Here is a 23,196-nt window from a genome sequence, read left to right on the forward strand (position 1 = left end):
CAGGTTGCGAATTCACTTCCACCTGGAGTTGGATTGGGTGGCTCCTGCGGACCAATCAGACTGCTGCATTCTGGATCCTATTGTTCTAGGACCAATCAGACTGCTGCCTTTTGGATCCTATTCAACTCAGTACATAACAATCCTATAATGCAAAAAAGCAAATCCAAAGGCAAATGCGTCTACACAGAATGCTTCATTTCTCAAAATGATGTTGTAACTTCCATCCTAAACACTTGACATAACACCTGTGCTTTTCCTCTAGAAGAAAAGGTGCCGGTACCTGGGGGGGGGGGCGGACACTACATCACACGATCCCAAATAAACACACACACTTTGTTCATTGAAAGGTTATTGTTTATTTTAAAATCAATTGTCACAAATTGTCTTCTAGCAAAAAACAAAAACAAAAAATCCTTCAGGTCCAACCACCGTTGTCTAAGATGATTCCTAAAATGACCATCAATTTAACAATCAAAACCTGTTGAATGTAGGAGGCAAGTGGTAGGGATTGAATCATTTTATGCTTCCTCAAAACCCATGCCACAATGTGCTAATTGTCCAATTCCTGAACAAAAGGATTCGAGTATCTCATTTTTGTTGTGCCTGCTAACAATGCTTTGACTCTCCTGTCAAATCTTTTTCAGGATCAGAAAATGCTTTGGGATAAAGAAGTATATTTAACTTGTTCGGCAAACGTTTATCAGAGGCATGTTACATTCTAATTTGTGACGATTCCCTCTCCCAAGGATTTATAACCACACAACCCCTCTGGTAGCCCAGAGCTCTGTGGACACAAAACAGTAAATAACATGACATGGCTAAAAAAAAGGAAGAGAGGAATTCATCCCTCTCCTCCCCTCCAATGATAAATTATTATTATTATTGGAAATACATAGCTGCTTCTGCATGGGAGGTGCATAGGGAAAGGGCACTTTCTTAATAGCAATACTCATTTATCACTTTCTGTGGACTGTAAAAGGTTGCTGGGCTGCAGGTTTTGTGTCTTGAAGGTCAGACACCAAGCAGACAGTGCAGGAAAAGCGGACAAGCTTACACCATGTGAGTTTGGGAGGGAAGACACAGAAAAGATCCTGTCCTTGGCCAGGGGAAAAAGCAGGATGAACATTCCTCCTTCATTGTTCATTAAAATCATAAATACAATTCCCCCCATTCCCCCTCGAGGTAGGTTGGTAAAATCACTTTTCTACATCTGCTTATGGCTTTGTGTGAGGGACTTAGAAGCGCCCATTGCAATTCAATGCCTCCAGCCAAAGCCACATGGTCCTGGAACCTGCGCAGGCAGAGATCTAGCCTAGGCTGGAGAGACCACATGGTAAATTCCTGTGTACCAGCCTTCCCCAAGCTGGTGTCCTCCAGATGTTTTGGACTATAATTCCCTCCAGTCCCAGCTGCTGATGGGAGTTTCAGTTCAAAACCTCTCCTGGTATGCCTCACGGAGGACCTTAAGGTCCATATATAGCAACACCCTAGTGGTCCCGGGCCCTAAGGATTAGCCTCAACCAAAGCCAGGGCCTTCTCAACACTGGCTCCAGCCTGGTGGAACGCTCTGTCTCATGAGACCAGGGCCCTGCAGGATCTGATTTCTTTCCGCAGGGCCTGTAAGACAGAGTTGTTCCACCTGGCCTTTGGCTTAGAATCAGTTTGATTCCCTCCCCCTCTTTCTTTCTCCTTTCCCCTCCTGTGAAGAGGCTGCATCCTAATGTTTTAATGCTGCGTTTTAATCTTTTTTTAAATTGTATTTTAATCAACTTGTTTTTATTATTGGTTGTTAGCCGCCCTGAGCCTGGTCATGGCTGGGGAGGGCGGGGTATTATTATTATTATTAAAACATCTGGAGGGCACCCATATTGACAAAATCCGGTGTAACCAAAGTCATGGTTAGGTGCCATTTTGCAACAGTGTTCCTCTAAGCCAGACAACCTGTGGCCACTCCAATCAGCCCCAGGCAAATTGTTGGGGAAGATGGCAGCTGTAGGGCGGTCCTACTAGCCCTACTCAAAGTAGACCCCCTTAAGTTAATGGACATGAGCTTTCATTGCTTTCAATGAGTATGCTCTGTCTTTTGTTGAATGCAATACAAGCAGAAACTGGAAGGCCACAGATTCTCCATCCCCTGCCCCCTATGAATTCCCGAATGCTGGATCTAGCAATAAAACAAGATACCGCCCCCCAAAAACTCCCAATCCTTCAGTAGATTGTAGACTGGTCCTGGCTGTGCCAGCCACTGATGTATCACAGTTTTAACAGCATCTCTTATTCCCGTGGGAAGTACAGCCTGGTAGAATGGCACGCCATGGAATCCAGTATTTTCCCAGGACAAGGCAACCTTAAACCCTCATAGCTCAGAGAACCTGGGCCCTTGGCGGGGCTTCTATGTGCACTCAGACATTTGAGTTATTCATGTATCAGCAGCAGTGGCCAAACCAGGAGGGCAGGATGGAAGAGGCAGCAACCCTATGTGCACAGCTTCCAGCACATGGTACTTTTCCCTGGAAATGGGGGAGAATTAGATCTCATTGTTACCAGTCTGAGATTCGGCCACTTATTTGTGCTGTTGAGCAGTGTGACAGATGAGTGGCGCAACATTGGAGCAGGAAGTTCACAAATCTAAGCCACGGAACTTTTCCCAAATGGCAGAAACTAGCCTTCTCAATCACCGTTGGTGCTAAAAGCACAAGCTCTTTACTGTCAATATTGGCACTAGACATGCAAACTGAATCCTCTTGACTGAACCAGAAAGTTTGCCAATGAAAACTCTCATACGGATATTGTTTCTCGTGCAACGTCGGAAGTTGTGTGTGTCCTACATGTGCTTTGTTCTATGACACAAAGAAGCACAAGCACACACCCCTGCCATCATGTGGACATATGGAAATAAGCTTCAATCAGTGGCAGATGTTCCCAGGGATCAATTTTTTTGCAGAGATAGAACATGTATAGGAAGCACACTGCGGGTGGACAAAGTTGCATACCACAAACAGGGCAATCTCAATAAACCAGTCTTGGCTGTCAAGTGCAATCAACTCTTCCTTTTCCATCTTAGGGAGGAAAACGGAACACAAACTTGCAAATCTCAGGAGGAGCGTTAAGTTACCCTCACACTTGGCTAAAATTACACACATGCACGGAATGAGTAGAAGATGCACTGCTGTTAACCCTACAACGCTGAACCCACCATTATTCCCATAAACGCTTGTGACCTGCATCACGGAATGGCATCTTGCAATTTTCTGTGTTGCGCATGGGCAGAGACAGGTGGTGTGTGCAACACGGTCTAGAGTTTGGGTGATTGATGCCCTCGGAATGGATTTCTAGCCCTATTCAAACCCACCATCTGGACATGCTTTTTTAAACAAAAGCAAGTTCGCTCAAAAGAGCTGAAGATTCACAGGACAATTGTAGCAAGACAATCCCTGTAATTCCTTAGCAAGAAGCTTGAAAACATTACGGTGTGCACTTGGCCACAGAAGCCTCCCTCCCATCCCCCCCCCAAATTTTGTCCACACTACATCCTTCAGCGAAAGATATTCCGGATGGGAGTTGAAGATCACTAACCCAAACAATGAGCTCCTTTCGCGTCCAGCAGGGTTTCACATCCCTGACCCGCAACATTCAAGAGAGGCAACCATGGACATTCTGAATCCTACATTGACAGTTTTATTGCTAGTCATTTCTCTCCCTCCCTCCCATATCTTCACTGTCTCTAGTCTTGGCACTGCCCGGCAACACCGTCGTCTCCACAGCGATGGGACCTGCCCCTTTGCGTCGCAGCTGCTCCTTCATTCAACCAACCAGGCTCCTCGCTCCGCTGGGAAGGCCTAGCTCTCGGGGAAGATGTAGCTGTATTGGCTAAGGATTTGCTCCACAATCTGGTTCTGGAAAACCATGTACATAGTCATGTTCCCTTCTTCGGCCTCTGGCTTCAGCAACGTTGGCCCAAAGACGATCGCGACGCTCTGCACGGACATGCGGTTCTCCTCCCGGAACTCTATAACCCTGCGGGGAAGAGAGGAAGGATTTTGTGAAAGGGAAGAGAGACACTGAGATGCTGTAGCTAGAGGTGTATCTCGTCTGGGTATCCTCGCTTGGTGGTGGCATCTTACTGTAGTTCACCTTCATCTGTGCTGTACATATAAAGCAGTATCATGGAGCTTTAAAAAGTCATGGATTCGCCCAAAGAATCCTGGGAACTGTATTTTGTTACGGGTTCTGAGAGTCACTAGGAGACCCCTGGTCCCTCCAGGGGTGATTTAGCAAATAATCCCTCTTTCTTGGGAACTTTGGGAATTGTAGCTCTATGAGGAGAATTGGAGGTTCTCCTCTCAGCACCCTGAACAAACAACAGTTCCCAGGATTATTTGGGGGTTTAAAGTGGTATAGGTAAAGGTAAAGGGACCCCTGACCATTAGGTCCAGTCGTGGCCGACTCTGGGGTTGCGACGCTCATCTCGCTTTATTGGCCGAGGGAGCCGGCGTACAGCTTCCGGGTCATGTGGTCAGCATGACTAAGCCGCATCTGGCGAACCAGCGCAGCACACGGAAACGCCGTTTACCTTCCCGCCGGAGCGGTACCTATTTATCTACTTGCACTTTGACATGCTTTCAAACTGCTAGGTTGGCAGGAGCAGGGACCAAACAACGGGAGCTCACCCCGTCGCGGGGATTCGAACCACCAACCTTCTGGTCGGCAAGTCCTAGGCTCTGTGGTTTAACCCACAGCGCCACCCGCGTACCTTAAAGTGGTATAAGGGAGCTTTAAATGTCTAGTGCGGATGTGGTTCAAGTGTCTTCTAACACAGGTTAAAAGACACTTGCTACCATGTGCAAATCCCTCTTCCACCCACCATATGATATCGTCAAATACTAATGCTTTCCAACAGTGAAAAAACCGAAAGAATCACCCACAGAACGTTGACCATCAATTCAAAGCAGTGCAGCTAAAAGAAAATTCCTCTATAAACAACCCAGGGAAAACATTTGAAAGGTGGAGTAAAAAATATAATAAATAAGTTTGGGTTGTCTGGGGGTGTGGACAGGGTTAGAGACCTGTTTACAGACAGGAGCCTAGGGACAGGAGAGTCAGCATGTTGGCGACAGGTGTGGAGAGGAGATGCAAAAGGCTGGGCGACAGCAAGACAAAGGTTGAATGGGAGGATTGTGGAATGGGAGGATAACCTCAACACAGGGACTTGAGGGGCTGGGCTTCAGAATTCGCACTCAACACCCTTACGCCAGCCCAGAGAATCGGGAGATGCAGCTGCTCACCTGCAGAGATGCTGGAAAAGTACCCTCATGGTATTGTGGTTAGCAGGAGGTAGAGAATTCACCAGCTCCCGTAAGCGGTAGCTGCGCTTCGAGGGCTCTGTAATTTCTGCAATGCCAAACAGAGGAAGAGATCTCACTCAGTGCATCCCCGCCCCCTATAGAGATACAGTGATACCTCTGGTTACATACTTCACTTCCTGAGAGAAGTGAAGCTACAGGGAACCAGGCAGAGGGCCTTCTCAGTGGTGGCACTCGCCCTGTGGAACACCCTCCCATCAGATGTCAAGGAAATAAACAACTACAATGGTGCCTCGCAAGACGAAAAGAATCCGTTCCGCGAGTCTCTTCGTCTTGCGGTTTTTTCATCTTGCGAAGCAAGCCCATTAGCGGCTTAGTGGATTAGCGCTATTAGCGGCTTAGCGGGCTTAGCGGATCAGCTGATAAGCGGCTTAGCGGATCAGCTGTTAAGCGGCTTAGCGGCTTGGGGAAAGGGTGGGGGAGGAAAAAAACCCCGCAGGAACTCGCAAGACATTTTCGTCTTGCGAAGCAAGCCCATAGGAAATTCGTTTTGCGAAGCACCTCCAAAACGGAAAACCCTTTCATCTAGCGGGTTTTCCGTCTTGCGAGGCATTCGTCTTGCGGGGCACCACTGTATCTGACTTTTAGAAGACATCTGAAGGCAGCCGTGTTTAAGGAAATTTTTAATGTTTGATGTTTTATTGTATTTTTAATACTGTACAGTGGGGTACCTCGGGTTACATACGCTTCAGGTTACATACACTTCAGGTTACAGATGCTTCAGGTTACAAACTCCACTAACCCAGAAATAGTACCTCGGGTTAAGAACTTTGCTTCAGGATGAGAACAGAAATCGTGCTCTGGCGGCGCAGCAGCAGCAGCAGCAGGAGGCCCCATTAGCTAAAGTGGTGCTTCAGCTTAAGAACAGTTTCAGGTTAAGAACGGACCCCCGGAACGAATTAAGTACTTACCCCAAGGTACCACTGTACAAATAAATGTAGAAGCCTGCACTGCTGCTATAGTCCTCCCTCCATCTTCCCTGCCACCCAATACTTGGGGCCGCTGCAAAGGGGCACGTGAAAGCTAACTGCAACCTTTTGGAGACATTGGAACTGTGCGTCTCAGGGCTCAATCTTGATATTGCAACTTGCTGCTGGAAGTAGGCAAAAACCAGTAGTCCGTCTACTAGTTCCTCTCCTTTCGCTGCAGTGTCTAGTATGGGAAATGCCTGACATGACATACCATCATGTCATTCATTTCTTCGCTGCGCTGCAGCAGTCAAAATACAGAGCAGGGCAAGTCTGTGCATACAATACCACGTCAGACATCTCCCTCACTAGATGTTGGGAAGAGAGGTGAGGAACGATGACAAGGCACACACAGCTGCTGTTCTTCAGCAACTGGCATTTATTACTGTGTGTCAGACGGACCAGCTCCTCTGATTTCTACAAAAGTCATGTTACCTCCTGCTTGGACTACTGCAATGCGCTCTGAGTGGGGCTACCCTTGAAGGTGACCCAGAAACTACAACTAATCCAGAATGCGGCAGCTAGACTGGTGACTGGGAGCGGCCACCAAGACCATATAACACCAGTCCTGAAAGACCTACATTGGTTCCCAGTACATTTCCGAGCACAATTCAAAGTGTTGGTGCTGACCTTTAAAGCCCTAAACGGCCTCGGTCCAGTACACCTGAAGGAGCGTCTCCACCCCCATCATTCAGCCTGGACACTGAGGTCCAGCTCTGAGGGCCTTCTGGCGGTTTCCTCCCTGTGAGGAGTGAAGCTACAAGGAAACAGGCAGAAGGCCTTCTCAGTGGTGGTACTCACCCTGTGGAACGCTCTCCCATCAGATGTCAAGGAAATAAACAACTATCTGACTTTTAGAAGACATCTGAAGGCAGCCCTGTTTAGGGAAGGTTTTAATGTTTGATGTTTTATTGTATTTTTAATACTGTACAGTGGTACCTCGGGTTACATACGCTTCAGGTTACATACGCTTCAGGTTACAGACTCCGCTAACCCAGAAATAGTGCTTCAGGTTAAGAACTTTGCTTCAGGATGAGAACAGAAATTGTGCTCCGGCGGCGCGGTGGCAGCAGGAGGCCCCATTAGCTAAAGTGGTGCTTCAGGTTAAGAACAGTTTCAGGTTAAGTACGGACCTCCGGAACGAATTAAGTACTTATCCCGAGGTACCACTATATTCTGTTGGGAGCCTCCCAGGGTGGCTGGGGAAACTCAGCCAGATGTTCAAGGTATAAGTAATAATAATAATAATAATAATAATAATAATAATAATAATTTATTATTATTATTATTATTATTATTATTATTATTATTATTAGCTCAGGAGGATGCTTTGTGGGCAGGAATTGAGGCAGAGGAGGCTAGCTGATAGTGATCAGATCCCAAACTGGGCTTTCTGAGGTCCAAGCTACATGATGTATTATTATGCTCTTTAATACAGAGTTGTTTTTAAATCACAAATTTCTGGAGTGTGTGTGTGTGGAATCCAGAGACTCTATCATGGAGGGTAGGCTTTAACCCTTTATTGCCTGTTGTGATCCCAAATCCAGGCCAGCTCTCCCAATTAAAAATTGCAATGAAAAAAGTACTCTAATAAAAACTTGTTTCCCCTATACAAATTGCAGTCACAACCTCCCCAAATTGGACTGGGAGCATAGCAGGCTGGGGGGGGAGCTTTAAGGTGCCTACTAGGGTCCTGATCTGGATCTGGCCCTCCTGCACTGACAAATTTGTGCAAAAGCAAACCTGCGCTTAAGGCGCAGATTCTTAGCCAAGGTATCGTCTTGTTCAGCCCTGAATGTGACTCCCCCTGCGGCTCGAAGGCCTCAATAGAAGCAGGCCTCTAAGAAGAAGAAGCAGGGCATAATCTGAGTTCTCTTCCTGCTCTTGTCTTTTCGAAAGCACTGACTAAACAGAAGACCGCTCTCGCAGATGCACCTTTAAGTAATACTGCAAGGACCAAAAGATGCTCTGATGCTTGCACTCAGCTACCCCCTCCCCAAAGCAATGTCTCTTACTGATGGCTGCAATGAATCTGTCAAAATGGCTGAAGGGGAAGAGCGGCTCCGGCAACTCGCGGAAGAAGAGTTTGAGGGCCCCGGTGATGACGTGGACATCGTCCCAACGGCCGTCGTCGAGATCCAAGCGCTCATCTGCAAAAGCGACGGCAGGGAAACAGGTTAAGCAAGTATCCTAGGGCTGCTGAATAAGGAGCCAATATTACTCTTGTCCAGAATGTTTGGGCCTGACCGCAGCACAGCAATGGCTACTCCTGCACCAATCTAAAATATGAGGATGAATGAGGATACCCTTCTGTCAGGGAACTGCCATCGGAACTAGAGGAGGAGGCGAGGCTCCACAGCGATGCTGGAGAGGGGCCAAGCAGGGAGAGAGGCAGGTCTCCTGTTGGGGAAGAAAATCAGCGCAACACCAGGGATAGAGGGGGGCCAATGGGGGAAGCAGAGAGCAGGCTCCGGGACTCTTCACTGGACACCAGCGGGGAGAGCACAGGTCCTCCGCTACCCACGCCCTCCCTGCGCAGAAGACTTCCACGCAGGGAGAGTAGGAGGAGACTGAGCGTCAAACAACTTTTATGCTGGAAAAGGTTTAAGAAACGCCCACTGATGGATTCTGCCAGTGACTGAACAGCCACGGAGTGGATGGCTGTCCAGCGAGAAATGGTTTAACCAGCCAACCTAGCCCAGAGCGGCGGCTATTTACGCACAAGCAACCCCTAAAGCCATTACACCTTTGATCAGGTCTAGAAACAACTCTATGGTTTTATCATAGAATCATAGAATTGTAGAACTTTTGACAACTAAGATGTATATATTTTAGGACCTACCTTATTTTGGGTATTGTAAATTGTTTTAAGCTGTTTTAAACCCTGGGGCCTTAGGATAAAAGGAGGATGATAACAACAGCAGTTACTCGTTCATTTTTTTCTATCACAGTACGATTGTGTGTAGGGATCTTGCTTTTATTATGAATTTTGTGCTTTTATGCTGTGAACCGCTCTCAGATCTTTGCATGTAGAGCAGTATACAAATGTAATTAATAAGGTAGAAAGGTAAAGGACCCTTAGACAGTTAAGTCCAGTCAAAGGAGACTATGGGGTTGCGGTGCTCATCTCGCTTTCAGGTCGAGGGAGCCGGCGTTTGTCCACAGACAGCTTTCCGTGTCATGTGGCCAGCATGACTAAACTGTTTCTGGTGCAACGGGACACTGTGAAGGAAGCCAGAGTGCACGGAAACGCCGTTTACCTTCCCGCCGCAGCGGTACCTATTTATCTACTTGCACTGGTGTGCTTTTGAACAGCTAGGTTGGCAGGAGCTGGAAGAGAGCAATGGGAGCTCACCTCGTTGTGGGGATTCGAACCACCGACCTTCTGATCGGTAAGCCCAAGAGGCTCAGTGGTTTAGAATAACAATACTAATAATCCACATAAATATTCAACCAATACCCTTTCTAGAGCGCTCTCTCTCTCTCTGCACACACACACACACACACACACACACACACACACACAGCTAAATATTGAACTTAGCACCTTCTGCACACAAGGGGAACATTATACTGCTAAGCTTTGTCCCCTGCCAAGCTGAATCTATGGAGTCCCTTACCATGGTCCACCTTGTAGCGCAGTTTCTGTATCGTCGCCAGATTCCCACTTATCCGGTAGAGTCCATCGATATCCAAACCTGCAGGAGGAGAAATTACGGCTCTTATATTAAAGGCCCACAAGAGCAAAAGTATTGCCACGAACAATAAGTCTGAGCCTGAGAAGGTATCATGCAAATGACGGGTATAGGCATGCATCTCTCTTCCTTTGCACAATATATTTTGCTTCAGTGGGAAGTGTCAAGGAGTTAAGCACCTCTGGAAGTCCTGCTGCTCAGCTCCTTTCCGAAATGTCACCGGGCCCACATGTTTCGACACTTATCTTGACTGCCACAAGGATTAGGTTAGTGGTGGCTTGTGTCCTTTTTGGACTGGTCGGGAGAATGGAAGGGAGCACAAACAGTAGGTGGAGCTGCAGGCAATGATATGCAGAGTGAACTCTGTTCAAGTCCTGTCGGCCATCTAAATCTCTGCTGAGTTCTTCAAGGGCAGGGGTCCCCAAACTAAGGTCTGTGGGCCGGATAAGGCCCGAGGGACTCGTTTATCCAGCCCGCGGCAACTCCCACCGCCTGCTGCCGCTACCCACTCTTACCTCCGATGTGCGGCTGCGCACTTCCGGATCGGAGGAGCACCAGAAATAGCTTGTGCGCATGCGCAAGCATTATTTGCACATGCGCAAGCATTATTTCCGGTGCACATCCGGTCGGAAGAGGCCCGTGCACATGCGCACAAGCTATTTCCGGTGCTCCTCCGACCCAGAAATAGCGTATGGGCACGCGTATGGGCACACGCTCCCCCACCCTCCAGCCTGCCGCGCACTCGGTGATGGAGACACAGTAAGTTTGCTGACCACTGCTCAAGGGCAGCACTGAGACGAAGATGGAGGAAGCCAATAAGGAATGTTACCATCTGTCCAGAGGGGTAAGCAAGAAGGGCAGGCAGGTGGGGGGTGGCCAAGGGCAGACCGAGATTGGTGGCACCGTGCCCCATGGGCCTCAACAGAGCAGCCTCCACTGGATTAGGAGGAGGAGGAGGAGGAGGAGGAAGAAGAAGAAGAAGAAGAAGAAGAAGAAGAAGAAGAAGAAGGAGAAGAAGAAGAAGAAGAAGAAGAAGAAGAAGGAGAAGAAGAAGAAGAAGGAGAAGAAGAAGGAGAAGAAGAAGGAGAAGAAGAAGAAGGAGAAGAAGGAGAAGAAGGAGAAGAAGAAGAAGAAGAAGAAGAAGAAGGAGAAGAAGAAGAAGGAGAAGAAGAAGGAGAAGAAGAAGAAGAAGGAGAAGAAGAAGGAGAAGAAGAAGAAACTCTCAAGACTTCCCACGACTCAGCAAAACCAGATAATATGAATGGCACAAAACAGAAGAAGTTTTGCAAGTTTTGCTGAAGTTGTACAATGCGTGCAAGCCACAAAACTGGCGGTAGTGGGTGCATAATTTCAATTTATTTGGGGGCATAGAACTGTGTACCTCTCTTCTCCACAGTGCAGATGCATTGCCTCACAAACTGAGGCACAGTACTCTTCTCACGGTCGCACAAAACTTGCAGAGGGCATCCAAACACCTGATCTGGATTAAAGAAGCAAACAACCCCGCAAGAAATCAGGTTAGAAACACGATCCAAAATATCCTTTCTATTTATATCTCATTGCCATCCTTGAAACTTGTGGCAAAAGTAAGACAGCTATAAACAAATCAAAGCCTTCTTAACTTACACGCAGGCTGGGGACACGCTATACATTAATGGCACATGGTTTTCCCCAAAGAATGCTGGAAACTGTAGCTCTGTGAAGGGCAAACTACAGTTCCCAGGACTCTCTGAGGGAAGCAGTGTGTTTCAAATGTGTTCTAAATGTATGGCGTGTACACTCCCTCAACTGAACAGCTGCAATACAAAGGCTGAAATGTCTGTAAATTAGCCTTGGCTGATCAGTGTAGTCGCAAAGCCAATTATTTTTTTTTAAAAATGGACTCTTAGATCTTCCAGGAATATACCTTTGATGTAGCCTCGTTCCCGCAGGGACTGAAGGGTTGGCCGCCTCTGCAGAAACCTCAGGAGTTTGTTGCGAACTTTGCTGGAATCGCTGTCCGAGTTGAGAGAGGTGGATGAATGCCAGGAGGCTGCAGAGGGGAGAATTTGGCATTATAGTACAGGGGGAGATTTTCTGCTGAAGGCTGAGCCTCCCACATGCTTCAGAGAAGAGGTACAAGAGGAAATGCAAGCTTCTCTTCCAAGACAGTTTCAAGGGCCTGTTCACACATGCAGAGCTGTAGCTAGGTGGATCTTGCGCCCCTGGCAGAACCGTCCAGATTGCGCCCCCCCCCAAAGGTAAAGGGACCCCTGACCGTTAGGTCCAGTCGTGCCAACTCTGGGGTTGTGGCGCTCATCTCACTTTATTGGCCGAGGGAGCCGGCGTACAGCTTCCAGGTCATGTGGCCAGCAGGAGTAAGCTGCTTCTGGCGAACCAGAACAGCGCACGGAAACACCATTTACCTTCCCGCTGGAGTGGTACCTATTTATCTACTTGCACTTTGACGTGCTTTCAAACTGCTAGGTTGGCAGGAGCAGGGACTGAGCAACGGGAGCTCACCCCGTCGCGGGGATTCGAACCGCCGACCTTCTGATTGGCAAGTCCTAGGCTCTGTGGTTTAACCCACAGTGCCACCCGCATCCCTAGTCACCAACAAATCAGCTCTTCTTTCTGCCTCTCCTCCAACCCTCAATTCACCCTCTATTTCAATTCACCCTCATTCAATTCACCCTCTATTTAGAACCTTTACTTATGAGGCAATAATCAATATTTTTATTTATGGACATATTTTAAAGCTGGTTTTGCATGCGCCCCTCGTCTGTTCCCCTGGCGGGGGCCGACGTCACCACCCCCTAGCAGCGGTCATGCACACATCCCCCTCAAGGTGCTATTTGCCCTGTCCAGAATTTTTGAGGCAGGTGCGTGATCTCTGTTATCTAGAATGAATATCCAGACTGTGCTCAGGTGAGGAGCAAGCAAAGGGAAAGTGTGGCGACAGAGACCCCATGCTGAAAGGTCACTCCCAACAGGCACAAGACAAACTTCCAAGTACAGTGGTACCTCGGGTTAAGAACTTAATTTGTTCTGGAGGTCCGTTCTTAACCTCAAACTGTTCTTAACCTGAAGCACCACTTTAGCTAATGGGGCCTCCTACTGCCACTGCGCTGCCGCCGCACGATTTCTGTTCTCATCCTGAAGCAAAGTTCTTAACCCGGGGTACTATTTCTGGGTTAGTGGAGTCTGTAACCTGAAGCGTATGTAACCCGAGGTACCACTGTAACAGACGTGCAAAAACAAGCTCCTGCTGGGGGGTGTATATGGATGGATTTTTACTTGTCGGAAGGATAAAAAGGAGGGGAGGGGAGAATAATGTATAATGCCTTGAGCTGCTTTTGGCGGGGGGGATGTGATATCAATGTAAATTAATAATAATAATAATAATAATAATAATAATAATAATAATAGTAATAGTAATAGTAATAATATTGCAATAGACAAATATAAACTGTTTGAACTATTTGTCAAGGAAAATTTCGTTCAAAAAATCCATTTCTGTGTTTGAAACCAAAAATTTGCACAGAGTATTAACACTGACCTGGGCTTTTCTTCTCGCCCTCTTTCTCTCTGTTGCTTCCTAGCTGTTCCTTTGATTTCAAATCTGATGAATTCTCCTCATTGTCTTCTGGAGGGAAATCTGTAGGCTGAAAGAAATACAAGGGTCACCTTTGTCGGTACCTCTGAAGAAGAACACGACATTTTACGGTGTGTTTGCAGCTGCTTGAATCCCCATTTCATTTGCATTGTTCACACCGCTCTCAATGCTTGTCCCCTGTAAAATATGGGGGTTGCCCGATATGGGGATCATCCAGTAAGCTGGGGGGAAATTGGGCTCCAATACAATCCAATCAGGGTCACAGACAATTGGTTCAGTGTTTTGGGGTAGGTGGATCCGTCGCCACTTTCTGCAACTCTCCGTTCCACAGCTACTACAGTGGTACCTTGGGTTAAGTACTTAATTTGTTCTGGAGGTCTGTTCTTAACCTGAAACTGTTCTTAACCTGAAGCACCACTTTAGCTAATGGGGCCTCCTGCTGCCGCCGCGCTGCTGCTGCATGATTTCTGTTCTCATCCTGAAGCAAAGTTCTTAACCTGAAGCACTATTTCTGGGTTAACAGAGTCTGTAACCTGAAGCGTATGTAACCCAAGGTACCACTGTACTTCCTGAATGCCTTCATTTCTTCTCCAGCCATGCTCCTGACTATTTCATGCACATTCCTAAACTATACAGTTCCTCCTTTGATCCCTCACATTTGCACAAAACCAGAAAACCGTAGAGGCAGCCAGTTCCACTCAACATTGGGGGTCCCCCATCAACACATGTTGCAAGGCCCGCCACTGCTGTGAGTCCCACCGCCATTGCAAGGCCCGACAAGGCCTGTCGCCACAAGATCTGCCCCCCCTCTCTATATATAGGGGGGCTCAGTCTTGTCCAAACACTTTTTTTGGGGGGGTGGAACTAAAGACACTGCAGTCCTATAGAGTCTATGCAAGCAAACCATGTTAAATACAGTGGTACCCGAGGTCCGTTCTTAACCTGAAACTGTTCTTAACCTGAAGCACCACTTTAGCTAATGGGGCCTCTCGCTGCCGCCACGCCACCACCGCATGATTTCTGTTCTCATCCTGAAGCAAAGTTCTTAACCCGAGGTACTATTCTGGGTTAGTGGAGACTGTAACCTAAAGCATCTGTAACCTGAGGTACCACTGAACAGTGGTACCTCCGGTTGCGAATGGGATCTGTTCCGGAGCTCCGGTCAGATCCTGAGGAATTCGCAACTGGAGGTGTCGCTTCTGCGCATGTACGCGGCATGATTTAGCGCTTCTACATGTGGCGTCCGGGTTTCGCTGCATGAGCAAAAGCGCTAAATTGTGCCACATGTAGAAGCGCTAAATCATGCCGTGTACATGCGCAGAAGCGATACCTCCAGTTGCGAATTCCTCAGGATCCGACCGGAGCTCCGGAACAGATCCCATTCGCAACCGGAATGGGATACTTCCAGGTTTGCCGCATTCGCATCCTGAAAGATATGCAACCAGAGTGTGCGTGTCCAGAGGTACCACTGCAATCCATGTGGTTTGCTTGTGCAGTTTTCTCATTTTCTGCAAATCTGAGGGCACAAAATGAGGGAGATGTACCTGATAATGCACAGCTATCTGTGCACAGCCTCTGCTGGTACTTAAGCAGTACACTGGTACCTCGGGTTACATACACTTCAGGTTACATACGCTTCAGGTTACAGACTCCACTAACCCAGAAATAGTGCTTCAGGTTAAGAACTTTGCTTCAGGATGAGAACAGCAATCGTGCTCCGGTGGCGCGGCAGCAGCAGGAGGCCCCATTAGATAAAGTGATGCTTCAGGTTAAGAACAGTTTCAGGTTAAGTACGGACCTTCGGAACGAATTAAGTACTTAACCCAAGGTACCACTGTACCTAATTCGTTCTGGAGGTCCGTTCTTAACCTGAAACTGTTCTTAACCTGAAGCACCACTTTAGCTAATGGGGCCTCCCGCTGCCGCTGTGCCGCTGCCACACAATTTCTGTTCTCATCCTGAAGCAAAGTTATTAACCTGAAGCACTATTTCTGGGTTAGTGGAGTCTGTAACCTGAAGCGTATGTAACCCGAGGTACCACTATATAATAGAACACCTACTGGCATGAATGGAAAAGACCAAAGTTGCTCCTCATATACAAATTCAAATAGGTGCAAGTGTGGACCAGTCTGGTCTAATTCAAATGGGGTGGAAGGTGGACAAACAGCTTTACAATGCTTAAATGTGGACAACTCCTAAGTGTAACTGGGTGTGTGCAGGTCTTCTCAAGGATGCCATTTTCCTCTGGCTAGCAGAATAAAATATCTCTCATGAATTGGCTGCCAATTGATGGAAGCTTCCTAACTGAATTCTTGTGAAAATGAAACAATAAAGAAATGGTAAAGGTCTTCAAATAACACAGGATATGCAAACTAGGGATGCTCAGGGATTTCAGTAGGTCCACATTCCTAAGTGAACCAATCTAATTGCTCTTACTGGATAAACACGTAGTTAGCAACATCGTTATTATAATGGCACACGTTTTATGTTTAAAATGTGTACCCAACATGCAAATTTTTGTAGGTTGCTTTTAAAAAATAAAATTGCAGGATGATGCAGAAACAGGAAGGAAATGACTTATGAATAAACAAACCAGAAGCGGACTGAGCTGTCCTTCCCCAATGCACAAACTAGTTAAAAAAAATTACACAGTATTTTTAATAACACATAGAGGCCGATCAAGACAGAAAATCAAATGGCAAAAAAGAAAACAGAATACGTAATAAACTAATTATTTAATGCCCCTTAATTAGCAACATGGGGCGGAAATTTTCTACAATGGAAATTTTCCAGTGTGCATCCTCTCTCTTTAAATGTAGTTTTACTGAAGACTATTCAATGAAATTTTCCAGTGTTGCATTTGTTTCCATTTTCCGAATATGTGTTTCACAAAATTAATTAGCAATACAACACATGGATACTATACTAATGAAAATGGGCAATTTCAAAGTTGTAAATCAAGCCTTAAAAAAATAAAATGGAAGAGAATTGTGTGCCACTGAGGTGTCAAAAATAAGAATAATTTCCAAGTAAAGCTTTGAAGTTGCTTGAATGGAACACTCAAACACCACATTAATGCCGCAACCTTTAACACACTTGAACTTAAGTGAGATCTGAGTGAGCATGCTTAGGTTTGCAATGTGATTATTTGAACTTCATTAGGAAAGAAGATTCAAAATATTGGGCCATTGGAATAACTTCTGAGATTTTCATACAGCATGAAATTCTAACATAGCCATTAAAAAACTAAACTAAACAGAAAAGTCAAATAAACATACTAAATCAGATCCAAATGGCATTGGGTGTGTGTGTGTGTGGAATCCATGTAATTTCCTGATTTAATTTTTTCCAGGGAAAGAACTGCAACACAGCCTTTCATATTACACACAGTCAGATACCTGAGGCAGTGCACCTCTGTGTCACATTCAGACCAACCTTGTTTACACTTGATGCACAGAACTGGGGGTGAGGGGGGGCGGTTTACAACATTTGTTTTCCCCCTTGATGAACATAAGGCCTACTTCTCCCCCCAGGCTCTATGCTTCCCTCTTCCTGGAAGTCCTTGCTAACCCCTTAAGTTATGTCTGCCATAAAAACACCTGACAGGAACCCAACTGAGGTTTCTTACATTCGGGGCTGGCCCAAGACATTTTGTCACCTGAGGCAGACCGCAAAATGGCAGCCCACTCCTTGACAGGAGAAAAGGGGTGAAGGAAGGAAAAAGAGGGGTGGGAAGAAAGATTGACATCGGGATCTGCTGTCTCTGTGGATTCTTCTGCCTGAGGCAGTTGCCTCACCTTGCCACATGGGTGGGCCGGCCCTACCTGTGATAAAAACATGGGACAAGCCCCACTCTCACCAGTTTACTGATGCTGTCAGCAATTGCCTTCTGCCATGTGCTGATGATGCACTCTGAATCATGCCGGATCAGGTACTCGGATCCCTCCCGTGTCTTCAGCTGGAACAGAGGAACCATGCGATTGTGACATCCAGACAGAAGATGCTCACCACAAACCCCAAGAACTCAGCAAAATGCGCCCCAGATTCAGTACAATTCTCACGGGTTTCTCATTGAGGACATTCCTGTACAGTATTTCAAAATTTCTAAAAGGTGAACTGTGCCAGATCTCAGAGCCAAACCGCAAAGCCTGCCCTCTAGCCCAGCAACTCTGCCATATAATGCACAAATTGGAGAAGGGTGGGGTTAAGGGACTACTGAAACCCTTTTGACATCACAGGGGGGGGCCTCCGGGAGCAGTGGGTAATTTTATGTAAAATATGATGTTATAAAATAAATGGGCAAATTTGAGGGGTCTGTGGGGCATTAACTTTTTATTTTTTTTAAATTGTTTTAAATAACAAATGAAGGGGAATCTTAGGGGCCATAAAACAAGATTTGGGGGTGCTGGATATGGGCCATGGGCTATTGGGTTAACCACCCTTTCTGTAGAAGATACTAGCTGTGGGAACAAGACATTGCTGGACAGCATTGAGCTCATACAGAACCTCTTCCAGCTAATCACAGAAAGGTAAAGGTAAAGGGGCCCCTGACCATTAGGTCCAGTCGTGGCCGACTCTGGGGTTGCGGCACTCATCTCGCTTTATTGGCCGAGGGAGCCGGCGTACAGCTTCTGGGTCATGTGGCCAGCATGACTATGCCACCAGAGCAGCACACTGAAACGCCGTTTATCTTCTCGCCAGAGCGGTACCTATTTATCTACTTGCACTTTGATGTGCTTTTGAACTTCTAGGTTGGCAGGAGCTGGGACCAAGCAACAGGAGCTCACCCTGTCGTGGGGATTCGAACTGCCGACCTTCTGATCGGCAAGTCCTAGGCTCTGTGGTTTAACCCACAGCGCCACCATCAAACGTGGAAATGAAGTTACTGAAGCTTTATATAGTGTGAGATTTACTTTCTGTGCCTAGGATTTGCTGCTAGTTTCCTTCATGTTCCAACGGGGTCACTGGAAACGCACAGGACACATCTTACAGAGGAGTGTCAGGCTTATCATATGCCTGGCAGCTCCAGAGACAGGCTTTCACAGGGAAAAAGACTCGGCTAGGTTTCCCCACCACTTGAAACCAGGTTGCCATGTTCAAATATGGACTCCCGACACTAATCTTTGCCTTTTGTAACCGACGCAGCGCAAGACACATTGCATGGCAACCATAACTTTCATTTTAAAGAAGTGGCCCGTATTTAGGAAATGACAAGATTCACTTTTGATAAGTCTAGTCTTCATAGAGGAAGATGCTTGGAAGATGGAGTGTTGTGGTTTTGTGGCCAAAACTCATTTGTACCATCAGCATTAAGACTGCCTTAAAAGTCTGTCTGTTTTTAAAAATGTGTGTTCCCTTTTTTCCAGTGAAGCTAAGTTTGTTGAATTGATATTTGCAGGAATAGCCACATTCAGGCATGTGTAACAGACAGATTGCCTGGTGAGCAGCACAGGTCTGTGTTGCTTCCTCCTCCATGCATTTTGCCATCATCTGTTGCTACGGAAACAGAAGCAGAGATGGGGACCACCATCCTTTACCTCCAAGACGTTCTTTTTGCTCGACTTGTCTTTTGCAGCCCAAGAAAGTGTTGCTCCACTAAGATCCACAGTGTGCTCAGGGCTACTCAACACGGAGGGATGTTTCTGAGGGTGAAGGTAGGAAACAGAAGCAGCATGGAAGTCCACATTTTATGACACTGCTCGCAACTACAGAGAAAACAAAAATCCCACCCACTTACCCATCAAATTATACCCTGCAGAGAAATTATGGGGCTTTCCAGACACCCTTTTTATTGTGCATTTACGATGGTCTGTGCTCATGATGCTATTGGGGCAGTCACACAGCTGAATTTCCAACCAGTGCATATTGTGTAACTTCCTTCTGAAATCCTGCAACTTTTTATAGATCACAAAGATCGGGCAGGAGGAAATGCCCTCCTTTTGTTGTGCTATAGTCCCTCTGGACAACAATAACATGCAAGCATTGACTTGGCTAAGTACCACAGAACAAACTAGATCATCCTGGAGGGGTTCTAAAAGATCACCGGCTCTCAGTACGTTTCTGAGCACAATGCAAAGTGTTTGTGTTGACCTTTAAAACTCTAAACGTCTTCGGCCCTGTATACCTGAAGGAGTGTCTCCACCCCCATTGTTAAGCCGGACTCTGGGCTCCAGCTCCAAGAACCTTCTGGCGGTTCCTTCACTGCGAGATGTGAAGCTACAGGGAACCAGGCAGAGGGCCTTCTCGGTAGTGGCACCCACACCCACACTAGGCGTTCACACTGGGTTACAGATCAACAGCGGAGGACTTGCTTTTGTCTTGTGTGTAGTTATCTAAATCTTTTCATGTTGTAAGTTGCCTTTATTATTATTTTAATGTATTTTATTTATGATTTTCAATTTTATACATTTCAATAATTTTATATTCATTTTAACATATCTTAACTTGATGCCAGAGTGGTGCATGCTCTGGTTATCTCCCGCTTGGACTACTACAATGTGCTCTACGTGGGGCTACCTTTGAAGGTGACCCGGAAACTGCAACTAATCCCAAATGCGGCAGCTAGACTGGTGACTGGGAGTGGCCGCCGAGACATTATAACACCGGTCCTGAAAGACCTAGATTGGCTCCCAGTACATTTCCGAGCACAATTCAAAGTGTTGGTGCTGACCTTTAAAGCCCTAGACGGCCTCAACCCACTAGACCTGAAGGAGCATCTCCATCCTCATCGTTCAGCCCAGACACTGAGGTCCAGCTCCGAGGGCCTTCTGGTGGTTGCCTACCTGCGAGAAGTGAGGTTGCAGGGAACCAGGCAGAGGGCCTTCTCGGTAGTGGCACCCACACCCTGTGGAACACCCTCCCATCCGATGTCAGGGAAATAAACAAATATCTAACTTTCAGAAGACATCAGAATATAGCCCTGTATAGGGGAGTTTTTAATGCTGGATGTTTTATTATGTTTTGGTATAAGCTGGAAGCTGCCCAGAGTGGCTCGAGCAACCCAGTCAGATGGGAGGGGTACAAATAATAAGACAGCAGGCAGCTGGGGGAAGGTTGAGGTTTGGTGGAGCAGCCTCCACTGTCTGCCTTTCAACTGGAGCAGCAAGCCAGGGCTGAGGACTCACCACACTGCTAGACGTGGAGTGTTTTGAGTCCTTGAAAAAAGTCAAGACACCACCTTCTAGGACTGTCCATGAAGAACTCCAATTCTTCCTAAGAGGGGAGAAAGGGAAGGAAGAGAAGGAAATCTCATTCACAGAGCAGTGTTAACTGAGCAGCGTGAAACGGAGGAGAGGAACTCTGTCTGCCTCAAGGGAAAAGGTTCTCCTACCCTCAGTTATCCTGATTCCCTTCCACCCGCCTCTCGCTCCGCATTTCTGTCACCAACTTTGGCATTAGGGAGAGTTCACACATGCAATTATTACAGCATCAAGGTCTCATGCCATGCACCTCTCCGCAAGTTCAGGGCCTCTGGTGAAGAGTCAGCAAGGCAGAAGGTGGGACTTCTCAACTGAGGGAACCAGGCCATGGTATTTGGTCGAAGAAAGAGATGGAGGCAGAACCAGGAAGCCAAGCTGAGGTCAGTTCCAAGGAAGCAGTCCAAGCAGGGCAGAAAGGAGGAGACAGAAGGGCTGGGGAGGAGGAAGAGAGACAGAGGACCGGCAAAGTCCAAGGAGAGATGTGGGAAGAAGACAAGATGGTGAGCCTGAGCTGCTGAACACACGGAAAATGCTTTGCTGCACGGACAGAAGTCCTTTCCACCCTTGGGCCTTTTGGAACTGCCGTTCTGCAATCAGCTGGAAACGTAATTAAAGCACTGCTGTTTTGTGCAGCGCTGTTTATCCCACAACAAGCCTGCGATGAAATCCCAGTTCTGTTTACACAAAAGAAGTCACTCCCTGGCGTGAAAGAAACTAGGCTGCCTCTGATTCAAGATGGGGCCTACAAGCTTCCGTTGTTTAAAAAAAATTTGCATTAAAATCTTTTTTTCAAAGCCAAACACACCTTCTCAATTAAGGAGAGACACATCTTCAACACCCGCTTTAAAAGAGGAGGTTTTCAAACGGCTTGGATCCAAGATACCTGGGGGATTGATTGACCCCATACCAACCTGCCCCAAACCCCAAGATCAGAAGGAGATGTACACAAACAAATCATTCTCACCTCTGGCGTTTCCCTTTATCAGCAGTCTTTGTCCGAAAGAGCATCCCAGCCTTTTCAAGCGTTTTTAACTGAGTGGAGGGGAGGAAAAGGCTGTAGTTTAAATCTGTCCTGGCTGAGATCCCGTAACATTATTCACCCCCTTCCCCATTCCTAATACAAGCCTCTTGTCGAGGAAAATCTGTGTACACACCATACATTTGAAACATGCCCCGCAAGAATCCTGGGACCTATAGGTAAAGGTAAGGTAAAGGACCCCTGGACAGTTAAGTCCAATCAAAGGCGACTATGAGGTTGCAGCGCTTATCTCGCTTTCGGGCCAAGGGAGCCGGTGTTTGTCCGTAGACAGCTTTCTGGGTTATGTGGCCAGCATGACTAAACCACTTCTGGCACAACGGGACACTGTGACAGAAACCAGAGCGCACGGAAACACCGTTTACCTTCCTGCCACAACAGTACCTATTTATCTACTTGCACTGACGTGCTTTCGAACTGCTAGGTTGGCAGAAGCTGGGATAGAGCAATGGAAGCTCACTCTGTTGCGGGTATTCGAACCGCCGACCTTCCAATCGGCAAGCCCAAGAGGCTCAGTGGTTTAGACCAGGTCACCCGCATCCCTATCACAGATCTACAATTCCCAGAAACTTTAAGAAACTACAGTTTCCAGGATTTTTTTGAGGGAAGCCATGTGCTTTCAACAGCCTCTAATGGGCATCTCTTGTTACTTATGTGAATGACTGACACCAATCAGTGCATATCCTGTCGCTTCCTGCTAAAATCTTGATACCACAAATACTTTGTCCCCAAAGTTCTGTTTTCACCTCTGTCCCGCTTCTGCTGCACTACAGGCAGCAATAATAGGGCAGCCCTGGGGAAGCATCGCAAAAACAACTTATAGAACAGAATAAATCCACAGTGACACACTACTGGACCGCCTCTCCCGGTATGCCCCACGGAGAGCCTCAAGGTCCATAAATAGCAACACCCTAGATGTCCCAGGCCCTAAGGAAGTTAGTTTAGCTTCAACCAGAGCCAGGGCCTTTTCAACACTGGCTCCGGCCTGGTGGAACGCTCTGCCTCGTGAGACCAGGGCCCTGCAGGATCTGATTTCTTTCCGCAGGGCCTGTAAGACAGAGTTGTTCCGCCTGGCCTTTGGCTTGGAGCCAATTTGATTCCCTCCCCCTCTTTCTTTTTTCTTTCTCCTCCTGTGATGAGGCCTGCATTTTAATATTTTAATGTTTCAGTATTTTAATTGTTGTATTTTAATCTTGTTTTTAAGTTGTATTCATTCAACTTGCTTTTATTATTGCTTTTTAGCCACCCTGAGCCCGGCCTTGGCTGGGGAGGGCGGGGTATAAATAAAAATTATTATTATTATTATTATTATTATTATTATTATTATTACTACTGTACTT

General features: G+C 46.9%; 1 protein-coding gene and 1 long non-coding RNA gene across 6 annotated transcripts in view; one reads left to right on the forward strand and one right to left on the reverse strand.

Moving 5' to 3' along the window:
* Positions 1-332: 332 nt before the first annotated feature.
* ARHGAP27 (Rho GTPase activating protein 27) overlaps positions 333-23,196 on the reverse strand; it is a 65,402-nt gene continuing 42,538 nt past the window's right edge. For all 5 annotated transcript variants that reach the window (XM_083582684.1, XM_083582683.1, XM_083582682.1 and 2 more), the window contains 11 exons: positions 21,785-21,852; positions 20,746-20,833; positions 19,159-19,263; positions 17,481-17,579; positions 13,565-13,670; positions 11,933-12,058; positions 11,408-11,506; positions 9,952-10,029; positions 8,347-8,481; positions 5,286-5,391; positions 333-4,017 (listed from right to left, as the gene is read on the reverse strand). In XM_083582684.1, the coding sequence (XP_083438810.1) occupies positions 3,840-4,017; positions 5,286-5,391; positions 8,347-8,481; positions 9,952-10,029; positions 11,408-11,506; positions 11,933-12,058; positions 13,565-13,670; positions 17,481-17,579; positions 19,159-19,263; positions 20,746-20,833; positions 21,785-21,852 (1,188 nt within the window). In that variant the 3' untranslated portion in view covers positions 333-3,839. The remainder of the gene's footprint in view (positions 4,018-5,285; positions 5,392-8,346; positions 8,482-9,951; positions 10,030-11,407; positions 11,507-11,932; positions 12,059-13,564; positions 13,671-17,480; positions 17,580-19,158; positions 19,264-20,745; positions 20,834-21,784; positions 21,853-23,196) is intronic.
* Positions 1,363-23,162, forward strand: LOC310748234. The gene is made up of 2 exons (XR_014541231.1): positions 1,363-1,468; positions 22,749-23,162. It is a non-coding gene; the product is annotated as an uncharacterized lncRNA (long non-coding RNA).

Source organism: Podarcis filfolensis (assembly GCF_964270895.1).
Source record: "Podarcis filfolensis genome assembly, chromosome: 13".
In the NCBI taxonomy this organism is placed as follows: domain Eukaryota; kingdom Metazoa; phylum Chordata; class Lepidosauria; order Squamata; family Lacertidae; genus Podarcis; species Podarcis filfolensis.